Raw genomic sequence first — 20,061 nt, 5'->3', positions numbered from 1 at the left:
AACCCTCCCTATGCTCCTGAGAGCTATGGTAAACCAGGATTCAGCCTCCACTTATGGATACATAAGTGAAAGGAACAGAGATGATGATAATTATGGAAAGACCTATGAACACATATTTCAAGAAGAGGGAGGAGCATAAGGTGACATATAACAGCAGAGGAAGGTGTACACAGATCAGGTACATCCTATAGAGAAGGTTCAGTCTCAAAGAGACAGACTGCATGGCGTTGACGAGGGAAATGTAGCAAGGCAGCAATGGACAGTAGTCTCTAGGATGACTCTGGAAATCAAGAAGGAGTGAGTGAAGGCGGAGCCAATGCTTAAATGTTGGAAGTTGAAAAAGGAAGAATGTTGCAGAGAATTTAGAGGGGAGTCAAGACAGCCTCTGGGTGGTAGGGAAGAATTACCAGAATGCTGGAAAAGTACAGATGAAGTGCAATGCCAAGATTTTTTGTCCGGTGTATGGCAAAGAAAAGTTCTCATATGGAGATGTCTAGAAGCTGGACACTAGGTAGGAGAAAATGGTCTGTTTCAATTAGTAAGAGATTAAGCTGAAAAGGATGTGCTGCAGGTTAGAGTGCTTAGAATACAATTGGAAATGTACTAACAAATGGAAAGACCACCTTACCAAGGTGGTAAGGAGATGTCATCTGAACCATTCCTCTGACCTGAGGAGTGGAGACGAAGTCTACTGGTACTGATTTTCAAGAACAGAGGTTACATGGAGATCTGTTATAACTACAGGAGGATAAAGATGATAAGCCATACTATAGAGATATGGGAAATAGTTGTTGAATGTTAAAGAGGGAAGTGACAATTAGTGAGCAGTAGTGGCTTCATGCTGAGAAAGAGCACTACAGGTGCAATTTTTGCTTTGAGAGTGTTGATGGAAAACTGCAGACAAAGTCAGAACAAGTTGATAAAAAGCGTAAAAGTACATGAGGGTGGTGCAGGGCATCTATGAGGACAGTGAGAAAGCAGTGAAATGTGGGGTAGGAGTGACAGATGGATTCAAGGTGGGGTGGGATTACATGAGAGATCAGCTCTGAGCCCTTCCTATTTGCAGTGGTGATGGACAGATTGACAGATGAGGTGAAGCAGGCAAGCAAGAGTCTCCATGGACTATAATGTTTGCAGAAAACATTGTGATCTGTAGTGAGAGTAGGCAGCAGGTGGGAGAGAGCCTGGAGAGAAAAAGAATTAAAGCCTGGAGAAGCAAGAAGGAATACATGTGTGTAAATGAGAGGGAGACAGTTGCAAAATTGCAAGGAGGTCAGTTATACAAAGCAACAGACAATACACAAGAGAGGTGAAAAAGAGAGCGGGTGGGCGGAGATGAGTGTCACGGGTGATTTGTGACAGGAAGATAGCAACAAAAATGATAGGGAAGCTTTACAAGATGGTAGTGAGACCTGCTATCATGTTCTAGTTTGGCAGCTGTGGCAGTAACAAAAAGGCAGGAATCAAAGCTGGAGGTGGTAGAGTTAAGATTTTGATTGTGATTGACCAGAAAGGACTGATTAGAATCAGGCATGTCGGAGGGGCAACGTTCAGCGTTTTGGAGACAAAGTTAAGGAGGAAAGGCTGAGATAGTCTATATGTGCAGTGGATGGATTGTGGATGTGCTGGGCAAAAGATGTTTAATATGCTGCTGGCAGGAAGGAGGAAAAGAGGATGATGACAGATAAGATTCATAGACGTAGTGAAGGAGAGTCAGTGTTTCAGAAGAGAATGCTTGTGTTGTGAGTCCACTGTGATGACCTATGCAATCAGCTGAAAGAAGAAGATGATCTCATTTCTTATTTGTGGGGATCATTTTATCAAAATGAATGGTTTATTCACTAAGATAATTGCTGTAATCTGGACCTAGTTCCAGGCTGGTAATGTGTAAGCCCAGAATTGAGAAATACTTTGAAACTCTGTTGCCATTTTGAAAACAATTTAATACAACATAAGAATAGAATAGTCATTTCTTGTGATTGTACATGTACAACAAAACTATGTTTTTGATGTGCTTGTTGTTGTTTTTAGCTTCTATAGGTGTCAAGTGTAAAAGATTCTGTACTTTTGTTCATATAATGTACATTTCTTAAAGCTTTCCTAGCATTTTTTGTTAGTAGTTGCCTAGTGTAGCACATTCAGTAAAGGAGCAGTCTAGTATGACCACTAAGAAAAATAACGGCAGCATCTTTGTATTTTTTTCGGGTTCAAAAGATTTGTTTTTTTTACAGAAATATGACTTGCCTATTTTATATATTTGTTTTTGTATAATTGCTCTGTTGTGTGCACAAAAACAAATGTTATAACCAAATTGTGCGATCTTATGAAAGGACAGATATCACAATATCTGTAAGTAAATATTGTTTAAATGTCAGACACTGAGAAAGTTACCCAAACCAGCCATTTGTAGAAGTAGTTTTTACCTCGGTACTGGAGCTTCTGGGCCCTGTTGTTTGGGCAGTCTTTGCCCTGCATGCTGAAGTTAATATTGGTGCGGATGCAGCGGTTGTTTAGAGGCTGCACAGGACGAACGTTGTCACTCATGCTTAGAAAGATCTGAGAGGGCTGGTTCTGGCTCAGCAGCCGCAAGGAGTGCATCTAACATCAAGGCAGAGAGAGAGAGAGTGAGAAAGAGGGGGAGGGAAGAGAAGCAAAATTGGCTAAAGTATCATGGAAATGTGAGCCAGCCTTTTTTATTCACTGCATTAATTTCCAGCAAGGTCTGAGTAGAAGATTACACACAGGAGGAGAGATTTTGGAGGAAAAGCCTCAATGTGAGTAGACATATTTCACAGAGTAATTTTTTGAGAGAGAATCCTGATCTGAGACAGGTAAGCCCCAGTGTATTCTGGGAGCTTTGTTTCAGGTCTGTGCTGGTGGATGAGGCTCACCTGCATCCGTGTGAGATACACTGGCTTGTTCATCAAGATCCACGTGGCAGTCTCAAAACATGGAGGGATGGTCATCGATCCATCATATGTGATAAAACTACTTGTTTCTGGATAAATCTCCTCTATGTTCAGGCCATTCAGTAGATATGCATCATCTGCAGGGTAAAAAGGCAGAAAACCGAAACAAAATGAGATCTCTAATGTTTCATCGGAAGACACTGGAAATGTAGTTGTACAAAAATTGTATTCCACATGTAAAAATTAATGGATTTGTAAACAAATTACTAAAAGATTATCATATACTGTGATTTTCTTCCAAGCAGTAAAGCAATCATTTTATTTGCAGTTATGCTAGTTTGTCCAATTATTTTTGAGTCTTTAAAAATGGGGAACTATGTCAAAAAATGGCTGTAATTCTGTAATCAGTGCTGAAAGTTTTCAGTCACGTGTTTTTTGTTTGACTTTAAATAAGTGGTAGTATTATAAGGGAAAGATATGTGAGAGCTAAATCATTGTCCAAATGTTTTTAGATATTCAGAAAGTAATCAGATCTGGGAGTTGGACACTGGCACCAAATTCAACCAACCTGACCAAGGAGAAGCAGCACTCCATTATTTAGAGACATGCACAACTCTCTGGTGTATATCTTTATGGAGACTGATTCATACAGCACAATTGTTAGAGTACCATGCAACGTAAATGTGACTGTATATAAAGGATGCACATAGTCACTGTGACATCGCTAATTGGTTAATGCTTAATGAAATCTTTGAGCTCCACATTTTTCTTCTTGATGTTTGGAATCTAAATCCAGTCCTCCAAGTTGGCAAAAAACTTGTGATTGACAGATTATTAGTCAGTGAGCATTTCCTTACTCTAACAGGGACTATAATTCACAAAATGTTGTATTTAGTATGACCTAACATTAGTGATTCAAACTAAAGTTTCTACTGAGTTTCCCATATGCTTCTATACAGCCTGAAGACTTTTTGCAACTAGAGGATTAGCCACATGTTGGTCATTATGTAGGTTTATGGCACATCTGCATTTGCTTCAGTTTTTATTAAAGCTTGCAGGTTGTTTTGTTTTGGCCATAGCTCTAAAAATGAGTCAGTGTATGATTTTAATGAAACTGGTTTCTCAGCCGGAAAAGGGTGGAGTGCCCACTCCGGGTCGGGGATGAGTTCCTGCCCCAAGTGGAGGAGTTCAAGTATCTCGGGGTCTTGTTCGCGAGTGATGGGAGAAAGGAGCCGGAGATCGACAGACAGATCGGGGCTGCAGCTGCAGTAATGCAGACGCTGCACCGGTCCGTCGTGGTGAAGAGGGAGCTGAGTGTAAAAGCGAAGCTCTCAATTTACCGGTCGATCTACGTCCCTACCCTCACCTATGGCCACGAGCTGTGGGTAGTGACCGAAAGAACGAGATCGCGGATACAAGCGGCAGAAATGAGCTTCCTCCGAAGGGTGGCTGGCCTCTCCCTTAGAGATAGGGTGAGAAGTTCGGCCATCCGGGAGGGGCTCAGAGTAGAGCAGCTGCTGCTCCACATCGAAAGGAGCCAGCTGAGGTGGTTTGGGCATCTGACAAGGATGCCCCCTGGGTGCCTCCTGGGTGAGGTGTTCCAGGCATGTCCCACCGGGAGGAGGCCCCGGGGCAGACCCAGGACATGCTGGAGAGATTATATCTCTCGGCTGGCCTGGGAACGCCTTGGTATTCCCCCGGATAAGCTGGAGGAGGTGGCTGGGGAGAGGGAGGTCTGGGCCTCTTTGCTTAGGCTGCTGCCCCCGCGACCCGGCCCCGGATAAAGCGGATGAAGATGGATGGATGGATGGTTATAAAATTCAGTATTTAACATAAATTGCTGAGCTGATATTTTCATTCATACAGAAACTTACTAGGGTACTCTAACTCAACTGCAATTGTAGAACAAATACAGTGGATGGCATAAATCTGTGTACTCCAATTGAGTAGTAAACAGTGAAATACACTGGTGTAACAAATAAGCTGTAATTTGAGTCACTTCTCATACGGAGTCTGGTTATCATTACAACTCTTTCATTTTTTCTCACTTCTTTCATTTGCTGTTCTGTGAATGACAGCTTGTTGGTGTGGCAACACAAAACCTCTTTTATTCAAACTGTCTCCACTGTCAGGATGCTAATTGGACAGACTACAACTTCCTCTTCCTCTCTTTCTCCCCCTCCATTCGCTATAACTTGCTGTCTACTAGTCCTCTCATGACAAATGGGCTACTGATTGTGCTGAGGTCACAGTGGTGGGCTGCTGCAGCTTTAATGCTGAATCAGCTGCATCACTACTAAATACTAACTGATGCATCAAAGGAATAGGAGCTGTGAAAAAATAAAAAGCACTTTAGGCCACTCCACCTACACTGATATTTGATGGTGTGGATTTTTAATGTATATGTATCTTCATATACACCTGAGTGTAAATCTGTGCTTTTGGGAAGAAAAACAGAAAAACGCTGGGCTGGTAGCATTATTGGCTGTGAGAGGGATATGCCTAAGGACTCATGGGTATGAGTGGGTGGTGTGTGACAGCATCTGTATGTGTGTTTCTGTGAGTCAGTGTGTGCGAAACAGCATATCTGACAGAGTTTTGACAGCTGTTAAAATCCATGCTTTTTTGCTGCTCCTCCTAGTGGACCCAAAAGATCCACCTCTGCCACCCAACAACACCCCCACCCCCAGTGACATGGTGTTCACAGACCACATGAGGTTATCCGTGATGTACAGCCCCAGTAACTAGGTGCTACTGACCACCTCCACAGCTGTGTTGTTGATGAGAAGTGGGACGTGGCTGGGTTGGTTCTGATGTTGACAATGACCTCCCGAGCTTTATCGATATTCAGGTTGTTGATTCTGACCAGCCCACCATGTACTGTGTCATCCACAAACTTCACGATGTGATGGGTAGCAACCCTGGGGATGCAGTTACGTATCAACAGGGTGAAAAGTAGAGGGTTCAGAACACAGTCCTGAGGGCTCCCCTCTGTGCAGAGGATGATGACACTGGACAGGTTCTATCCAACCCAACCATGCAAACCACATGAACTGTGATCCACTTGGAGCACTATGCAGAGCATGCTGCTTGGCCAATTTATGATTGGTGCTTTAACAACTTATTACACACAACCACCTACTTTTATATGTTATTCTTGTGATGGTGTCTCTGTTCAGCATTCGATTCAGGAATGAGTTCGAGGTCTCAGCAATCTAGAAAAAAGAGAAAAGGAAAAAAGAGGGTCAAAAGAGTGAGGTTAAATGGTCACATAATGAGTTGAGAGCTCTGCTCTTGTATGATTAAACGAAATTTAATCTATTTGGGACAGTACTTCCAAGTATAATGAGAGTGTATTTTTTTAATCTATCACCTTTTTAGGAGACTATTAAAAAAGCCTCAAACACTGTGCTCTAATGACAGCAGAACTTGAACTGAAGTCTGCCTCTGTTGAGGTAGCAGGAGTTGTAAATGTCTTCATGGGAGGCAAGTGGGTAATGGATAATTTTCTGGGCAGTGGAAATGGCCCTTATGAGTGCACTTCACTCTGCTGAGAAGCAGATGGCAAACCATGCAGACATGCTTTAGGTCGACGCACACTCAGTAGAAGAGTGGAAGAAGGAGACAATCAGTTTCTGAGCCAAGTTGTTAATTCTGTGGATCCACAATAGACGGAAACACTGCTGGGCCAGTTTGACCCCTGTGAGTTTTACTACTGGGTTAGGTAATGGATTCCATGTATAGCTCTTATTTAAAACAAAGACATAACCTTGTGATTTTCTTTTTGCTTAAGAAGTATATGAAAATGAGGATATGCTACTGAAACCCCCGATGTTTGTTTGTTTTTAGTTTGCATTTTCCACACATTTTTACTATGATTTTGCTTCCTTTGTTATTTGATTATTGTATACATACATCCACATATTCTTACTCATGTTGTGATATTGAGTTTCATCTTGTGGCCCAGTCTCACACACTGCTGAATTTGCATGCTGATGAAAGTGGAACTGATATTCAATTGACAAGCAACTCACTATTTTCTGTAGGTAAACAGTTGTGAAACATTTTAAAGTGTCCTCATCAGTGCGTGCTTGGAGAAACAGCTAAGCCGTAAGATGACATTTCTTACAGCAGCTTTGCAGTCATTTAGGCACTTATGCTATTACGGAGCAGATATCCAGAGTAGGTGTACAGCTAATTGTCAAAACAAGAATAATGAAGGAATATGCTAGGACAGTACCATATAAACTTACCTGGATGAATTGCTCTGGAAACACAAATTGCTAAAGACAAAACAAACAAACATTCACTTTCCTTGTGGCTGGGGAAAAAGGCTGTTACTGGTATAGTAAGTCTCAGTTTCTGGCTACATGCCTGTTCAAAAGCCTGTCCTCCAGTTGTCTAGTACTGAGATAATTCCTAGAATACTAGGTATGGTAAAAATCAAAGATTTATTTTTTTGTCTAACCTTGCCTGACATGAACTCATGAAAATCAGATTTTTGTTCAGCTAATGGCTTCAAGTCCATCCTTTACTCTGACCTCCATAACTAAAATGAAAACACACTGTCAAGCAAAGTTTTGCTGGGTGTTGGACACAGCTTTTAGAGTTTATTTTGTTTTATTGAGCGTTTTTGTGTTATTATGATTCAAGTTTCACAGTCATGAATTTATTCATGTTATTGTTTCGGATTTTTCTGCTGATCTCAGTTTGTTATTCCTATAATCCCTTATTTATTGAATTCCTTAATTATCAGGTTTATGAGGTTCCCCTTGTGTTTTGTTCCTCACTTCCCATGTGTGTGTGTACCTTTGTCTTGTTTCCATTTTCTGTTTACATGTTCCCCCTTGTGTTTCACTCCACGTTCCCCCTGCCTGCCTCTCTTGTGTATTCATGTATGTACACTGAATTATGTCAGTGTTTCCCTCTTTTGGCCCCCTCCTCTGTCTTTCCAGTCAATTCTGTTCTCATGTGCGTTCCTCCCTCCCAGCCATGTGTCTTGCCACATGTTGAATTTGTGTCTTAGTGTTTCCTGTTTTGTTTCGGCAGTCTCTTGTGTTCAGTGTGTTTAGTTTTGCTTCTCTGTGTCATTATTTCTATTCGTCCCAGCTGTGTATGTGAGAGAAACATGGCATTGTTTCTCTCACATATCCTATCAAATGTGGGACCTCATATAGACAGTTCTTGCCAAATCATGTCCAGTCAACTAAATTTACCATAGATGGGCTCCAATCAAACAGAATGCACCCGAGCTCAAATATGAGTGTAATTGTAAAGGTTTTAAATAAATGGTAAATGGACTGATTCTTATATAGCACTTTTCTACTCTCCTGGAGCACTCAACAAGCTTTATACAACATGCCACCTTCACCCATTCACACCTATGCTTTCTACCTAACATTCACACACATTCAGATTCATACTCTGATGCATGCATCAGACAGCATCAGACAGCAACTGGGGGTTAGTATCTTGCCCAAGGATATTTGACATGCACACTGGAGGAGCCAGGAATCTAATCACCAACCTTCCAATCAGTAGATGACTTGCTATACCTCCTGACCTGCAGCCACCCACATGAACTTACGTAGATGTTTTATTTTTTGTGCATTTGAAACAATGTCAAACAAATGTTTTTAGCTTTGTGATTATATGGTATTGTGTGTAGAACTTTGAGGTGAAAAAAATTAATTTAATTTTTTTATTTTGGAATTTTCCGGGAGCACTCATGACTCATGACAGTGAGTTCCACACTCATAGAAGTCATGGAATTCTGTCAAAGTAGGAAAACTGCTTTAAGTTATTCTTGAATAAGTATATTGTTACTGGCTTGTAATACTTAAAAACTGATTAAACCAGGTCAAAATTAACATGGCGTTTATGCCCAGATTCAGTATGAATGTATAAAACTCAGAATGTAGCAATTTGCATTCTACTGGATTTTATTGCTATAAGTCAGAACGCCATAGTAACTGTAAGTTGTTCTGTGTCAAGATAAAATTCCATTTCTGTGAGTGAATACAAGTACACATTTGTATTCGCGCAGTGATTAAACATATGTATGAGGTTTACCTTCATGAATATAGACACTATGACCAGTCCATTGGGGCTTTTTGCAGCTTCTGTATAATTTGTGTACAGCTCATGATTGTAGTGGATCAGCTGAACCTGGAACATAAAGAGAAGAGAAGTAGGGAATTACAGAAAGAAAAACATCAGTCTGATAGTTTTAGTTTAAACATCATGAAGGTGCTTGAAACAGTTACTATAAAATAGAAACCTTTGAGCACCTTTGTCAAGAATGTATAGTTGCCTTGTACTGATACTCAATCATTCACTTAAATCTTTCTTTATGGCTAGCATATCAGATGATTAAAAAGGGAAAATCAATACAAATCTCTGGTAAATTAAAATGGAAGCAGCTGACATGCAGATAGTTTGTATACTTAATGTGTATAAGGACAGAAGTAATATGAAGGACATTAAGAGACGGGGATGTTCTGTCATTATTTGCTCCAAGGCCAGCCTGCTGAGAAAGCTAAACAATCTCCCAGCATGAGGTTAATGTTTGACTGACAGATGCTTCATCCACAACAACTGTTCGGTAGTTTAAGCCTGATGTTTTGGCATGGGCAGACCCAACCGCTCAACTTCCAACTCTTACATTTAAAATGCCTAACCTATGTGCATTTGAAAGATATACAATATATCATGAATAGGCACTTCTTAGAGAAAAGGTTTAAAAGTATCAGATTTTAACAATGAACTGAAAGCAAAAGAGGACAGGGAAATTAAATACATTTCTGTAGTTGACAGGAAAGTAACCCATGCAACAAACAAAAAAAGATTTTTTTATCTATAAATCACGCCTTCCGATCCTTTTGTGTGCCATTCCTGTGTCTTGTTTCCTACTTTTCTTATCTGATCTTTGTAGTTTGGCGTGGTCTGCAAGCTAAGGGAGGTCATTGAAATCTGGGAATAGCATCATGGTGGGGCGACCGTGGTTCAGGGGGTTGGGGAGCTCAACATAACTGGAAGGTTGCCAGTTATGCAAATACGATACAATATAAAATACAATACCCTTTGTCCCCTCCGTGAATTGCTAACTTATTGTGGTGGAGGGGTGGAGGGATAGGGTTACCGGTGCCACACCCTGTGGCCATGTCCACGGGCCCCAGCACAGCCTAAAGAGGGGATTATGGGTCCACCCTTCTACAGGCACACCACCTGCATGAGGTGCCACAGGAGTTGAGTGCAGTGTGTGCTGGGCAACGGCCAGGGGCAGAGATCCTGACGGACTGATCTCTAGCTCCCGAGACTACCAAGCAGAAGCACATTTCAGGAACTGCAAGAAGTCTGCACTTCTGGCAGCTATACACATTCATTGCAAAAAATGTAATCATCCTTCATGCATCAAAAACTATCCATCCATCCATCCATTCGCTTCCGCTTATCCTTTTCAGGGTCGCGGGGGGTGCTGGAGCCTATCCCAGCTGTCATAGGGCGAGAGGCGGGGTACACCCTGGACAGGTCGCCAGTCTGTCGCAGGGCCAACACACAGGGACAGACAACCATTCGCACTCACATTCACTCGCACATTCACACAATGGCAATTTGGATTTTCCAATTAACCTATCCCCTCAAGCTGCATGTCTTTGGACGGTGGGAGGAAGCCGGAGTACCCGGAGGGAACCCACGCAAACACGGGGAGAACATGCAAACTCCACACAGAAAGACCCCGGCCTGATGGTGGAATTGAACTCAGGACCTTCTTGCTGTGCGGCAACAGTGCTAACCACCGTGCCACTGTGCTGCCCGCATCAAAAACTATTTACTATTTTTTCACAAAATATCTTCTTTGCTTTAGGGGTTACAGTTCCGTTACAGTTACTCCTAACCCATAGCATTGTGGATGGTTGATTAGCTTAGCATTTGGGTCATAAATAATAAAAAAACTATACCCATAGTATTTTATCCAAGCAGACAAATATTAGCACAGGAGAAAAAGTCTCCTTTTTTGGGTATTAAAAAATCTGTCACTTACTTCTTAGATTGGCAGAATGCCTAAAAATGTATTACCTTTACGTTATAGTTTTTCAATATGTGGTAATACACAATGACCCCATGAATACAAAGGTGGTAAATGACTTATTTCAAGCACAAACGGCTGGCAATAATTTTCAGATTTTTCTCGAAGGCTTTCCCTCCTCACCTCCATAAACTTCTCCTCACTCACTGGCAAAGAGCATACTGTACAGGGGTATATAAATAAACAATTATAAGAGGAGAGTAATTATGGAATACTTGATTGGGAGAGTGCAGCACAGCAGAACTTCTATAAATGCAATCAAGGCAAGAGAGGAAGTGATTAGAGTCCTTTGCTGATCTGATTAGATTTTTAGGTGAGAGTGGCAGAGGCAGCCAAAAGAACTCATCCCCACTCTCCCAATGACAAATTGCCCAAAGTGTGCTGCTGGTGGGCAATAAAAGGCCAGTGTGGGCCATAATAAAGTGAGAATGTCTGCCAAATAGAGAAGGAAAAAAGAGCGAGAAAATAGAGGTCGTAATTAGACACAGAAATAGTTACAGAAAGAGCAGAAGAAGGTAATTTTATGTGTGAGCCTACTGTACCTCATCATTTATTGCAGCTTCGGGCTGTTCAAACAATTCACACTAACTATTAAGTTCAACACCTCTATCAATGTAACAGGAACATGTTACTTAGATTCAGCGGTAACGCTGTGTTTCATTCTGCTGAATATTATGTAGTTCCGTAACACTAGAGTTCTGAGTGGGAAAAGGCCTACAATGCACAAGAACTTCATTGGAACATTCTAAGTACTATAAGTCAAGTAAGGTAAGTTCACAACCCATCTTTCTAAGGTGCTTGGAAAGAAAAGCGTCTGGACTTCTTTAAGATGTTTCAGCTCTCATTCGAGAAGCTTCTTCAGTCCTAAAAGCAATTGGTGGGGAGCCCCAGATTTTTAAACCCTATGGGAGTGTCCCCAAGAGGGTAATGGACCCTCATGGACCCTATTGATCTTCTACCTAATCACACGAGCCAAGGTGTGAAAATGGATGTGCGTCACAATCAGCCAGGGTTTTGGGTGAACCCATTGTGAAATCTAGCCCCACCCTATCATGTGATTTACTGAGGTCAAATGGCCTAGAGTGCTCCACCAGTTGCTCTTCGAACTGAAGTAGCTTCTCGGATGAGAGGTGAAACGTCTTCAAGGAAACTTAAAGAAATCCAGACGCTTTTCTTTCCAAGCTCCTCAGACTACAATGATCTGGATGACTGAAAACACATTTCACATTTTTTTAACTAACTGTTTTCCCTTGTTTGATTAGGTTTAGCCATCAATAACTTTTAGGTTTACATCCTTTCACAACTGTAACTACATGTTTGAAGGCAACAACAAACATCTACAACAAGCCTCTCCTCCATTCTTTTCCATTATCAACAACACTGAAATCTGTAGCAAACAATTATATTTTAGTCATCAAGGGACTGCTATTTAATATCTTCCACACACTGAAAAACACACAAAGCATTTAATGTATATTGTCAGAGCTAGCTTTTCAGAGCTAAGTTCTTAATAATCAATTTCAGGAATGGCAGAAAGAGATTTCATTATTACGACTTACATTTGCAGAAGCATTACCATCAAAAATTTCCAAAAACATATAACAAAAAATAATGTTTCGGCTTAAAGCTGAAAAATATGGGATTCACCTAATACATCAACAGTAACAATGAAACAAGGCCAGCATTAAGTCAAACATCAAACCATAGCTTGTTTGATAAATACTGGAAATATATCAAAAGATTAAAGAATAATTTTGCACATGATTCCATGGGAAATCTTTTAAAAAAACAACCACACTAAAACTTTCCACTGAATGCAGCTCTTCTAAGTACTTGGTGAGTTAGCAGCTTCTTTGGCCATTTTTAGGTCAGTTAAACCTGGGTGGAAAGCTGCACTGAATGAATAGGGTATGAATGGTCACTATTACTCACAACAAGGGGTCATGACAGTCTCTTTATGGCATGATGGCTCGGTGCCCTCAGGGATAGGGAAATATGGAGACAGCAAGTCGATACGGGAAAGAAGGGTGCTTAGCACTAACAGCTTTCTAAGCGCTGGGCTGGAAATGATGCTCCCCATCTCAGCTTCAGTTAATCCTTGGACCCTTCTTCAGATTAACAGGATAATGTATAGTATCAAGAAACCTGCAAATGGAGAAGTCTTGCTGCCATGTACAAATATGCTGATCACACTCTAGATTTGTATCTGCATTGGCTTTTTGCTGTCGTTTTTCACCATGTTTTTTTTTCTAATGTGACAGAATTAGAAGTATCTCCGATAAAATCTGCTGTGCTAATACAAAATAAACTGCAATGGTAATTGAGCATAAACCCAAATTTCGCTTTTTTTTTTTCTTCACTGATATTTTTCTTCAAAACAAGCCATGACTGGTGTTCTGATGCAATTTTAATCCAAGATCCTTCACAACAAAGCTACTGTGGTGCAAATGTGGGTGTAATGTTCCATTTAATAGTGATTAATGATAATTAGAGCAAGAGAAAATAAAATAGGAAGAGTCTCCTCATCTGCAGCTCTGTGACCAATAATCTGCCGCAGCAATATTAGCTCAATGGGATTTTCTGTGTGTGACTATATTTGAAATAGGATATCCAAGGTATGTTTCTGTGGCTGATGGGGATTTAAAATGTTTGAAGCGACTGCCTGTGGCAAATCCTTTTCAAACACCTGACAAGATTTGAATTAAATGTATCTGGAGCCCCTCTTCAGAAATAAGTGCTGTCTCTTTCTGTCTGTGGGGCTGACACTGTCAAATGTATTAGGTGTAAACCTAATGTAATCCATTAAAACTAATATTGAATGGTACTTTCTTAAGTTATTTGTCCACGATCATGTTATTTTATAAGATAATATAAATCGGTAAAAAAAAAAGATGAAGGAAACTGGTCTATTCCTACTGATAATAAGGTTTCAAATGACACCAAAATCTGACATTGTTTTTCAGTTTATGAGATAAAAGTCTCTGCACACATAGGATTGGTTATTGGTTATAAGGACTCCAGCCACCCCAGCCATAAGCTGTTTAACCCTTTAAGACCTACCACAGAACCAAGTCCGCCAGAGCTTATATTATATTTTATATGCTGTAGTGCCATTTTTGGGAGCATTTCAAGTTGATATACATCAATACAACCATTATAGCCCAAATTTTAATAATATGTCTGCATTAAGTGCATAGTAATTACATAAATTGCAAAAAAGTGCAATAAACTACAAAAAAATTAAAAATCATTTTTGTTTTTTTAACATATATTTCTAGTTAGAGAAATTTAAGAGGCTTATCTCTCAAAACTGCAAATACAAAAAAGTTGCACAAAATAGTTTCCCACCACAGGAAATTTAATTTAAGTGTCTTCATATTTTTATTTTTGAAATACACCAATTTTTATATACTACGGAGCCCCGCAGGGGACATGGGAGAAAAAAAAAATTATGACGGACTTTTGCGAGATCTTGCAAAACAAACTCGGGATCTCGCAAAAGTTTTAGCCGCATTCTTCGGAGGCCGCCAGCTCGAAGCCGACCGGGAGGTCGAGGCACGATGTGCCGGGAAAGCGGTATTCCTCCCGGCTGTAGTAGGTCTCGACCTCCCGTTAGCTTCGAGATGGTGGGTGTCAGATCTCCAAAAACGTCGGAGCACTTTTGTAAATATGTGATGTCTTGTAAACCGAGCAGGTATCTGACGTTTACACAACTACATTCACGCCTCAAAATATCTTAAAAGTGTATTTTGTGACCCAGAAAGAGTAATATTACAACTAAGTAGCTGCCGCCATTGTTGGAATTCAACTTTTGCGAGATCCCGAGTTAGTTTTGAGAGGGAAACACATCATCACGTAGCAATTTCTTTTTTTCTTTTTTTTTGCCTGTCCCGTTTGGCTCTTTTGCCTTCAGAATTGTTGTCTAAAGGCAAAGAAAGATGCCCAACGGATTTACTTTACCAAATTGACCATCCCAGCCTTGCCATAATGGTCCATTTGATTCACCTTTTATTGTTTATTTTATTTTCACTTACTGAATACGGGATAGACTTGACTGGGGGAAAGAAGGGGAGAAAGAAAGAGGGAAAGAGAAACAGCTGAGAAGAGGGACGGGGGAGAAGGGCAAAAAACAAAAACCAACAGAACGGGCAGAAAAAAAAAAAGAAATAAAAAATGCATCTATCAATCACCTGGATCACCTGCTGAGAAAGAAAAAAGAAAACAAGCAGAAGAGAACAAGTGTAATAGAATAAACAACATCACAATGATATATGGGAATATGACAGTAAATACTAAATGTTAAACATTATTGTGCAGCACATAAGATCAACAGAACACAGTGTGCTTTGAGGTAGGAGCCAAAAAGGGTGTAGTTTGTGGGTGTGATCACCCGTGTGTACACCTGTGAGCATGGACGGGCTTGTTTTTTTTTTTAAAGGTTCCTACATGTAATGATCTGCTAGAGGGTGTGGGGGGGGCACAGCCCCGTCCTCCAGGGCATGAAGCAGGTATGGAGGAGATCAAAATTCCAGACATCCAGAGGCCCCCAGAACACAAGAGACCAAGGAAGACCAACAGAGGGGCAGCCGCGCCACTGTCCCAGAAAGAGCTGAGGAGAGTCCCAGATGAGGGCTCACTCAGCAGCCGCGGAGCAGAAGCCAGGGGGGGTTGCAGTGACGCGCCCGTGAGCTCCGCCGGCAGCCAGCTGTGCCTGAGTGACCGAGCCCCAGGCCAAGAGGCCGGGGGCACCCCACCTCCAAAGTGGCCCGAGCGAGCCCCAGGCTCCATAAGCGGTCGCCAAGGAGTGAGCCGGTGTGTACCTGGACGTCTATCCCCGGACACAAAGAACCACCAACGCACCGATGTCTGAGGGAGTCCGCCACTGGCAGGGGAAGTGGTGGTAGGGGGAGATAGGCCTCCAAACCTTGGAGGGCCTGAGATGTCCCCAGAGAGGTGGCGTCTGACACCCAACCTGACATATAGACACAGACATACAGGCACACACAGATACAAACATCCATTCCCACCCTCATGCTCTCATATGCACTTACTCCACACTCAACCAACGTGGAGACAGACATAAAGAGACGCTGTACACACGATCACACTCCCCAAGCGTACTCTACAAACCGGGTCTAGGTACCCTTGCCCCTGGAGGGGGGAACTGCACCCAGACCCAGGTGGTGTTACCCTTTTCCCTGCGGTAGGGGGAGGCAGACCGCCCCGACTCCGCAGCAGCAGGGAGGCCCCACACTCCAGACCGCAGTCGGACGGCCAACTCCTCCTCCTAGCCCCCCTCCAGCAGGCTGCAGAGAATGGGGGTGAGAGAAGACTCCAAACCTCCCTCCACCCGCTCATTGTAGTGTTGATGCATGTGTGTTCTAAGGTGCATTTAAAACCCAGGAGGGCATGGAGCTACCTGCCAGAGAGCAGCAGGTAAGCGCATGGTCCCTCCTGCTAGGCCCTCAATGTCTACGTGTATTTAAAATTGAGAGGTGGGCAATGACGCCAGGGGTGAGGTGTACACCCTGATGGTACTTTGGATTCCGTGTATCGTGCCCACCCCCAAGATCCTATATGTATGTGTAATGAGAGTGTGAATAATGTGAATGTCTAAGTTGTGGGATAAAGTTGAGGCAGAGGCAGCCAGAAGGGGACGGGGGGGGGGGGGGGGGGGGTAGCCTCCTCTGCACCCTGGTGACATACCCCTACTCCAAGGTCCTGCATGTGTGGGTGGTTGTGGTGGAGCGGGAACAGGGAGGCAGCTGGAGATGGGGAGGGAAGGAAGGGAGGGGCAAGTGACCCCTCCGTGGGGCCAGCTCCCCCGCTGACCCCAGTGGGCACCCCCATACTCCGCGACCCGCCAGGGAAAGGGGGCCCAGGCCCATCCAGACCGGGGCCCAGTGCAACAGCGCCTCCCGGCCCCACAGAGCCCGGGACAGTCCACCCAACCCCACCACAGAGAAAACTGCACCCACCCCACCATCCACTCATCTTCCAGACTACATAAGACAATAAACACCCAGGCTGAGATCTTCCTCCACCTCTCCTGTATCTCCCCCTCCTGCATCACGTAGCAATTTCAAATATCCAGTGGCCTTGAGGTTTCCATTGATGAAGAATGGACCCACTATCGTTGTACCCCATATACCACACCAAACCATCACTTTTGTTGTTCCAACAGTCTAGAAGGGATCCATCCAATGTGGGTTAGTATCAGACCAATAGTGGTGGGTTTTTTTTGTTAACTTCACCATTCACATAAAAGTTTGCCTCATCACTGAACAAAATCTTCTGCTACTCTACTTTTTTTGCCCATTCTCCAAATTCTGCGCACCGATCTGGGTCATCCTCGTTGAGATGCTGCAGTAGCTGGAGTTTGTAAGGGTGCCATTTGTGAGTAGCTAATATCCGCCGAAGGGATGTTCGACTAATGCCACTCTCCACTGACATGCGGCGAGTGCTACCTTGTGGGCTCTTGCTGAATGAAGCTAGGACAGCCACTGATGTTTCTTCATTAGTGACAGTTTTCTTGCGTCCACATTTTGGCAAATCCAACACTGAACCAGTTTCACGAAACTTAGCAAGCAGTTTGCTAACTGTAGCATGGGAGATGGGTGGTCTCGTAGGGTGTCTTGCATTGAAATCTGCTGCAATGACCCGGTTACTGCGTTCACCAGATATCAACACAATTTCGATCCGCTCCTCACGTGTTAACCTTTTCAACATGTCAATGGCTGTGAACAAAGAGAAACTTGTAAATAACTCATGAAAGAATAAAGTTATGTTGAAACCAAGCACACCATTGTTTTTCTTGTGACATTACCAATAAATTTGATGTGTCACATGGCCCTCTTCCTATTGAAAAAACAAAAGTTGTATCCAAGATGGCCGACTTCTAAATGGCCACCACCATGGTGGTGACCATCACCACCCATCTTGAGGAGTTTGCCCCCTCACATATACTAATGTGCCACAAACAGGACTTTAATATCACCAACCATTCCCATGTTATTACGGTGTATCCATATAAATGGCCCACCCTGTATTTCTATAATGGCAAAGTTTCCAATCTTATTTTTTTTAAAAAAACTGCCACTCACTATTACCCCACCAAGGCAGATACTATATAATGATATATAATATAATTCAATACAGTATATAAAATTAACTCTTCTGTTTGCCTAACTACACCAATTTCAACTAATTATTTTTTGTAGCCTCGAGTTTCTAATGGCTTGTGACAAAAAGCTGGTGTGTCCAAAGCTCCAAGATGGTCACGAGCTAACTGATATGCTAATCCCAAAGGTATTTAAAGTCAAAGCCCTCTATGTAAGGACACTTTTAATAAGTTCCTAAAAGAAACGAAAAAGTATCATCATTTGGGAAAAAATGTCAACAATTTGTCTTCAAGCAAAATAAGATATATTTATTTAAAACATGTTTGGGAGCAACCAAGATGGCTATTTCTTATTTTAATTTGTTTAAGATAAACTATAATTTCTTGCTTTTGATGTATATTTTTGGCCTTTTCCTGTTGAAGACTGAATCAGATAAGGACAAAGATCTTTCCCACATCAGCTCCAAATCAGCATTAAGCAGGTGTGCAACTGATAAGGACAGTGATGATGATTGTTTTGAAGTTGATACTCAACAAATTCAACAGACATGAGCAGCCAAGTCACTAAAATGTTTAGAAGTCATGTTAAGCATGATAACCCTGGCACTAGCAGTGATGAAGAAGATGATACTGGCACCAACTGTATTGCCAGGAGTGTTGGTAAAAAGCAAAGCAAGTAAGTGATGAGAGCAGCATTTGTGATGAAGGCTACATGGCAAGAAGTGATGACAAACCTGGCACAAGCAGTCACAGCAGAGGTTTCATGGCAAGAAGTGAAGACATCCCTGCCATGAGTGTTAATGCTGATGATTACTCTCATATTTAACTCTCGCGGCATCGCTTTCTGGCAATCCTTCAGATCATGAAGAATTAAATCAAGCTATAATTGCAAGCTTGGAGAGTCAGATGTACAGAATTTGAATTAGAGCTTTCCAGAATTGTCAAATGAATATAAAACTTTAAATCTCTATGATCAGTATGACACATATTTTCAAATTCTGTAAGATGACCATGTAGCTGATATATTTAATTTTGTGTTTTCTTTTCTTTTTTTAGTGCAGAAAAAGTCCCGCTTTAAGAGATACTGCTGGAACTGTCAAGCAAAATTAGCACAAAATAGCAGTGCAAATGTAATATAAATCGCTCTGCTGTGTGGGAGGGAGCCTTACATGGTTTTCAAAGGATATCTCATGAGCCCAATTTGATGATGTGTGTGAAATGAGAAAGGGGTTGATTTAGGTGGGCCAAGGAGGGAATTCTTGAGACTACTGATGGACACCATTGCAGGGTCACCCATGTTTGAGGGGAAATAAAACTGCAAGAACTTGGCTCTTGAGAGTACTGGTAATTACCAATTTTTCTAAGATTAATAGTGTGAACTGTCTAACTGATATGGGTCTTTACAGGCAACATTATTGACAGTTTTGCTTTTCCTTTAATTCTGTTGCAGTAAGCTTGGTACATGGTGGTCCTAACCACCTAACTTTCTGTCACCAACAACATTTTCTCTTCTGGTTGGCAATTCATCAAATCCAACTCTGGAACACATAGCTGACCTGGAACTCTTCAAAAAAAAAGTCAAAAAGGTAAGTATATTTATTTTATAAATCTTATATTGCATTAGAAGTAGTTTGTATTCCATTTGAGCAGGACTGTGTTAACTTGTCAAAGTTTTAATATTCACAAATTCATCTGCCTCAGTCAGATCGATGTTTTAAGACTCGTTACGGTGATTGTTCTTCAGGATTCATACAGGTAGATACCAACCATTTAACAGCACTTCAGAAGTTTATTTAGACTATTGAGTGTGAACATATAGTCTTTGCCTCACATTACTCTGTTCATGTGTCTTTGACATGGTTGTCTTTGTGTCTTTTCATTCTTCTGCTGCCTCAGTTTCTGCTGTCATTTTACAGAAAATGCTTTCAGTATGTTGTTAGTTT

At 41.8% G+C, this 20,061-nt stretch overlaps 1 protein-coding gene and 1 pseudogene across 2 annotated transcripts in view; one reads left to right on the top strand and one right to left on the bottom strand.

The window, feature by feature from the left end:
* Positions 1-20,061, bottom strand: part of ca10a (carbonic anhydrase 10 (inactive)a) — a 321,179-nt gene that overhangs the window by 2,879 nt on the left and 298,239 nt on the right. Inside the window, exons 5-8 of one of the 2 annotated variants that reach the window (XM_085415625.1) lie at positions 8,982-9,077; positions 6,052-6,124; positions 2,892-3,046; positions 2,424-2,598 (exon numbers count right to left, since the gene is read on the bottom strand). In XM_085415625.1, coding sequence (XP_085271751.1) covers positions 2,424-2,598; positions 2,892-3,046; positions 6,052-6,124; positions 8,982-9,077 — 499 coding nt within the window. Of the gene's footprint in view, positions 1-2,208; positions 2,599-2,891; positions 3,047-6,051; positions 6,125-8,981; positions 9,078-20,061 lie in introns of those variants that run through there. The other variant, XM_085415626.1, reaches the window with a different exon arrangement.
* On the top strand, positions 17,901-19,039 carry LOC146663031 (uncharacterized; annotated as a pseudogene).

The sequence above is a fragment of the Rhamphochromis longiceps genome, linkage group LG8 (assembly GCF_057381845.1).
Source record: "Rhamphochromis longiceps isolate RC_006_pf linkage group LG8, R_longiceps_female_GT1.1, whole genome shotgun sequence".
Lineage (NCBI taxonomy): Eukaryota > Metazoa > Chordata > Actinopteri > Cichliformes > Cichlidae > Rhamphochromis > Rhamphochromis longiceps.
Note: the sequence above shows the minus strand (reverse complement) of the source record. Positions and strands in the feature narration are given on the sequence as shown.